At 32.6% G+C, this 4,307-nt stretch overlaps 1 protein-coding gene across 11 annotated transcripts in view; it reads left to right on the top strand.

Annotated features, from left to right (window-relative positions):
* The window catches only part of LOC106789093 (probable Ras GTPase-activating protein), a 135,924-nt gene that overhangs the window by 69,580 nt on the left and 62,037 nt on the right, over nt 1–4,307 (top strand). For 7 of the 11 annotated variants that reach the window (XM_014752955.1, XM_014752947.1, XM_014752948.1 and 4 more), the window contains one exon: nt 3,680–3,748. The exons of 2 other annotated variants lie outside the window; for them this stretch is intronic. In XM_014752955.1, the coding sequence (XP_014608441.1) occupies nt 3,680–3,748 (69 nt within the window). Of the gene's footprint in view, nt 1–2,303; nt 2,427–3,679; nt 3,749–4,307 lie in introns of all 11 variants that reach the window. 2 more of the 11 variants (XM_014752956.1, XM_014752957.1) reach the window with 1 other exon arrangement.

The following is a 4,307-nucleotide window of genomic DNA, read 5'->3' on the forward strand; positions in this document are numbered from 1 at the left end:
TTTTTCTGTTGAAAAAATAGGGTCTTTTAGTGAATACTTAAAACTAGAAACTGGACGAAGGAAAAAAGAAAAAAATTGAAATTTAGATTTTCGGCAACGTTTTTAGCAAGAACATTCAAATTTCGCTACAATTTCCATTACATTTTGGTTTCTTAAAATTCGATTTTATGAAAAAAAAAACGAAAATCCTTCGTCTAAGTCCTTGTCAATAGTATCACAAAGACGTGTAGCAAATTTCATGAAAATCGGTTAAATAGTTTTCGAGAAATCTTGACAACCAACTTTAGAAAAAGTTTTTTCTAAAGTTTAAAAATTTGAGTGCTGGTATAAGAGCAATTAAAGAGTGCAACTTCCCAAGGCTCTATCTTTTAAACTACTACTCCTATCGACTTCAAAATTGAATACAATATTCTAGATGAGTAGTAGAATTTAAAAAGATAAAAAAAAAAAATTTTTTTGTTGAAAGTCCCAAACCCATGTAACCCCCCTTAATTCATTCATTCTAATACTTTCTCTCTTGATCATACTTCTAGGTATGATCAAATTATCAATAAACTTGTTCAAATTTTAATCTTACATCACGCCTACGTTTTTATCAACGAATGAAAGAGAGTGACTCCTTCTACGGATGCGAAGATTATGCACACTTAGAAATAGTCGCAGGAAACGCCATTTACTATGCTGCTCGCTGTAGTTCTGATCTTCGTCACGTCTTCCCTCCCTCCCTTCCCCCTCTTCTCCCCTCCCCCTCTCTCACTCTCTCGTTTTTTATCTCATTCAAGCGTTGGTCTCTTTCGAGAATTTTCTTTGTTCTCTCTCACTCGGAGCTCTAATAATCGTCGAGTTTCACCTACCCACGTACTCGTTGGGTTGGCTTACGAAACACTCAAGGAAAACAATGTACACGGTGGTCTCGCGTCGCAAAACGCAAAAGGAGCGTTACGAAAGCGAAGAAGAAAGAGAACGAGAATCGTTGATTGCGAGATTTTTCAAATTCTTTATTTAAAATAATGCGAAAACCCTGAGTTAAAACGTCTTTTATTTCCTCGAAAAATATAAACGTTCGAATATTAATAGTTAACTTTGTAATCAATATGCTTTAATCATTCATTATTTATACAAAATGAGAGAAAAATTTATATGTGTGGGGTCGAGCGAATATATTAATCATTTTCAAGGGGAAAAAAATTGAATGAACGTAAACGTCGTACGATTTTAAGGGATACTCTCGTTGTATAGACGAATCAATTAATTATTTTCCTCATACGATGATACGTAAAACATTTTTTAATAAAATATATATTTGTGTATTAATTTGAATAATTAATAATAATTGTTTTCGATTTTTAATAGGATTATTATTTCGTTATTATTTAGGGTTTATAAATGTGTGGTTTCGCGTTTGTCGGTTATTATATTTCTTATTGATGTTACCACTCTATTATCATAAGATAATGTGAAATATTTTGCTGCGTTATAATTATTCAACAAGCTAATAATGACGATATATCACGTTACTTCGAGCGAAACGTAACGCACAGAGATTAGAAATGAGAAAACGTTGAGAGATGAATGACGAAGACGAAGACGACGACGACGACGACGACGCGACAATAACGTCGACGTATATATACATACATGGCACACATATGTACTTGTTGTTGGTTTTTTTTTTTGTTTTTTCTATTACGTCTATAGAAAAATTTGCACTCGTGATCGCATTTCCGTATATTGGCCAGGGGCTCTCCGATGATATGGTGGATCATGTGGACCATTAATGGCCATTAAATTACACAGGCACATTACATTAATTACAACGATTAATTACTTACTTTTAAAGAATTAGATTTCTTTCGAATGAAGTAGGAGAAAATGATTTAACGAGAAGAAAATCAGGTAGAAATGTTCGAATACGTTTAACTATTTCACCGAACTTATTATCTACCAAAATAGGAGATTTCTTTTTTTTNGTCTTCTTCTTCTTCTTCTTCTTCTTCTATGGGTGAAACGTCGAAGCCGAAAACTGGTGCACTCACGACGAGAAAGGAAGTTAACAAAGAAGGGATCGTATAACTTCGTATAATGTATGCTATACGAAGTTATTACGATTATCGACTTTAGTTCGATAAAATTCTCGTTAAACTTTCTCTTAGATGTTGTCGTAAATAATTTCCTCGCGTATATTATTTTATTCCTAAATAGGAAATGAAATAAGAAAAAAAGTATAAATAATGAAATAAAGAGTAGGAGAATGGAAGAGAAGAAAAAAACAAAAAAACAAAAAAGAACTCGTTTGAATGTAGCACCACAATTGAGAAGAATTTCCACGCTGCCAAGAAAAGTATCACAACAGAGGCATACTTTGGATCCGGAGCTGTCGTCTTTACGAGAACGAGAACGAGATACTAATCATCTCTTGGTCGAATGTAAGTTCTCACATATAGGTGTAGACATCACCGACGATTATATTAAGCCATATTTAGAAAAAAACCCAACCGCGCGCAATCTTATTCTTATTTTTCTTTCCACGTCTACTTCCTCGCAATTGTGTATTTTTAATGGGTATTGCCAATCTAACGCTATGAAATTTCTTTTATCGTATTTCAAGAAACTGAGTCAACGTATTTTCAAGATAAAAACAATATATAAGTTTGGATATTTTGCTAATTTTATAATAGCATTATTACACTACAAATGATCACACTCAAATCATAGAATTTATTCGTTAGAACGTTTCAATTGAATTGTACTTTCGTTTCAAATGGTATTTATTGAAAATGGATAAAGGTATTTGATTAAAATAAGAGAAAAAACACAGATGCGCTAACAAATTTCGTATTCTTTGCTCGACTCCTCTCGCCCACACATATAGACATACATAAACACACACACACAAATAAACAAACAAATAGCACAGACTTAGAGACACGTACGTGATATTCATGCACTGGGATAAAAGATATTCACGTTGGGAAAGGATAGAATGCTTTTCCCAATGTTTACGCGAGGAAAGATCACTTGGAAACTATCCAACAGTATTTTTACGCGTTTCGTCGGCTTCGAAAGTGCGGGAAAGAGTTACTCTGCAGTTTCTACCCCTTTTCCTTCCTTCCTTCCTTCATCTCTTTCTAATTCTTATTCTTTTTCTCGCCAACGAAATGCATTTTTACTTAAACGGTGTTACATATGTAACTTTCGAGAATCGTACTTCTTTCCATTACGTCATTTCTATTCTGTGCTTACGATTCCTGACCTATATCCGATACCACGAATCCCTACCACTACTAATAAACTGCTACATACAAGCTGCCTCTGGATTGATTTGAAAATGTAACTGAATATTTAATCTGAAATACGAAAATCTTGTTATGTATTGTTATATCAAATTAATTAGATATCGTGGAGAAAAGAAAATGTATTGGATTGGCAAATTTTTTATATATTTTATATAATATATCTTAATAAAAAATATATATATATATATATAATATATAATATTATTATTATATATAAAAATATATTATTATATATAAAAAAAATATATATTAATATTTTATAATATTCGTTTATCTCGACCAATCTAATACTAATTGTAAATAATATAACACATTAATTGATGAATTATTTAGATTTGTATTACCATTAGTTAATTCGGATAATGTTTTGCTATTTGTTTTAGGTGAGTTGAAGACACTCTCACTGCCGAGAGGATATCCTCCGGAAATAATCGTGACGCAGGATGATCAAGGTAAAAATGAGAACTGCGTATATATATACCTACACATGTTGTATATATGTATGTATGTACCATTAATTACGTCGTTCGAGATCTATATTATACAGGTAAAGACGACAGGCCTTTTTATATCGTTCGAGTATTCGTTTAATATCTCAAAAAGGCATCTCCTCTTCTTTTTTGCTACTCGAGCAGACCCCAAAGTGTCGTCTACTACTACTCGACCTAACTTTTACTAGCAATTCAAGCTATTTCGTTCCTATATCCTCGTTGTAATAGGTTAACTCTTTAACACGTTATGTCATTTTTGACGTTCGACCATCAATTGAACGGATCACACATACATACACAGCAAAAAATGTATCAATTCAAAATGTATCTGCAATTTTAATATAAATTTAACGACGATTCATTCGCGACCGCGCCACCAAAAGAATTTTTGATTCGCGTGCACGTAGATAATTTCTGTTTTGAGATACGAACGCAACATTCTATGAACACCTATGGAAAATAATTCTCCAATGTTTGCGCCGAATTTTTCAATGTTTGCGCCGAATTTTTCAATGTTTGC

This window comes from Polistes canadensis, unplaced genomic scaffold, assembly GCF_001313835.1.
Source record: "Polistes canadensis isolate GaletaPanama2010 unplaced genomic scaffold, ASM131383v1 scaffold_164, whole genome shotgun sequence".
Lineage (NCBI taxonomy): Eukaryota > Metazoa > Arthropoda > Insecta > Hymenoptera > Vespidae > Polistes > Polistes canadensis.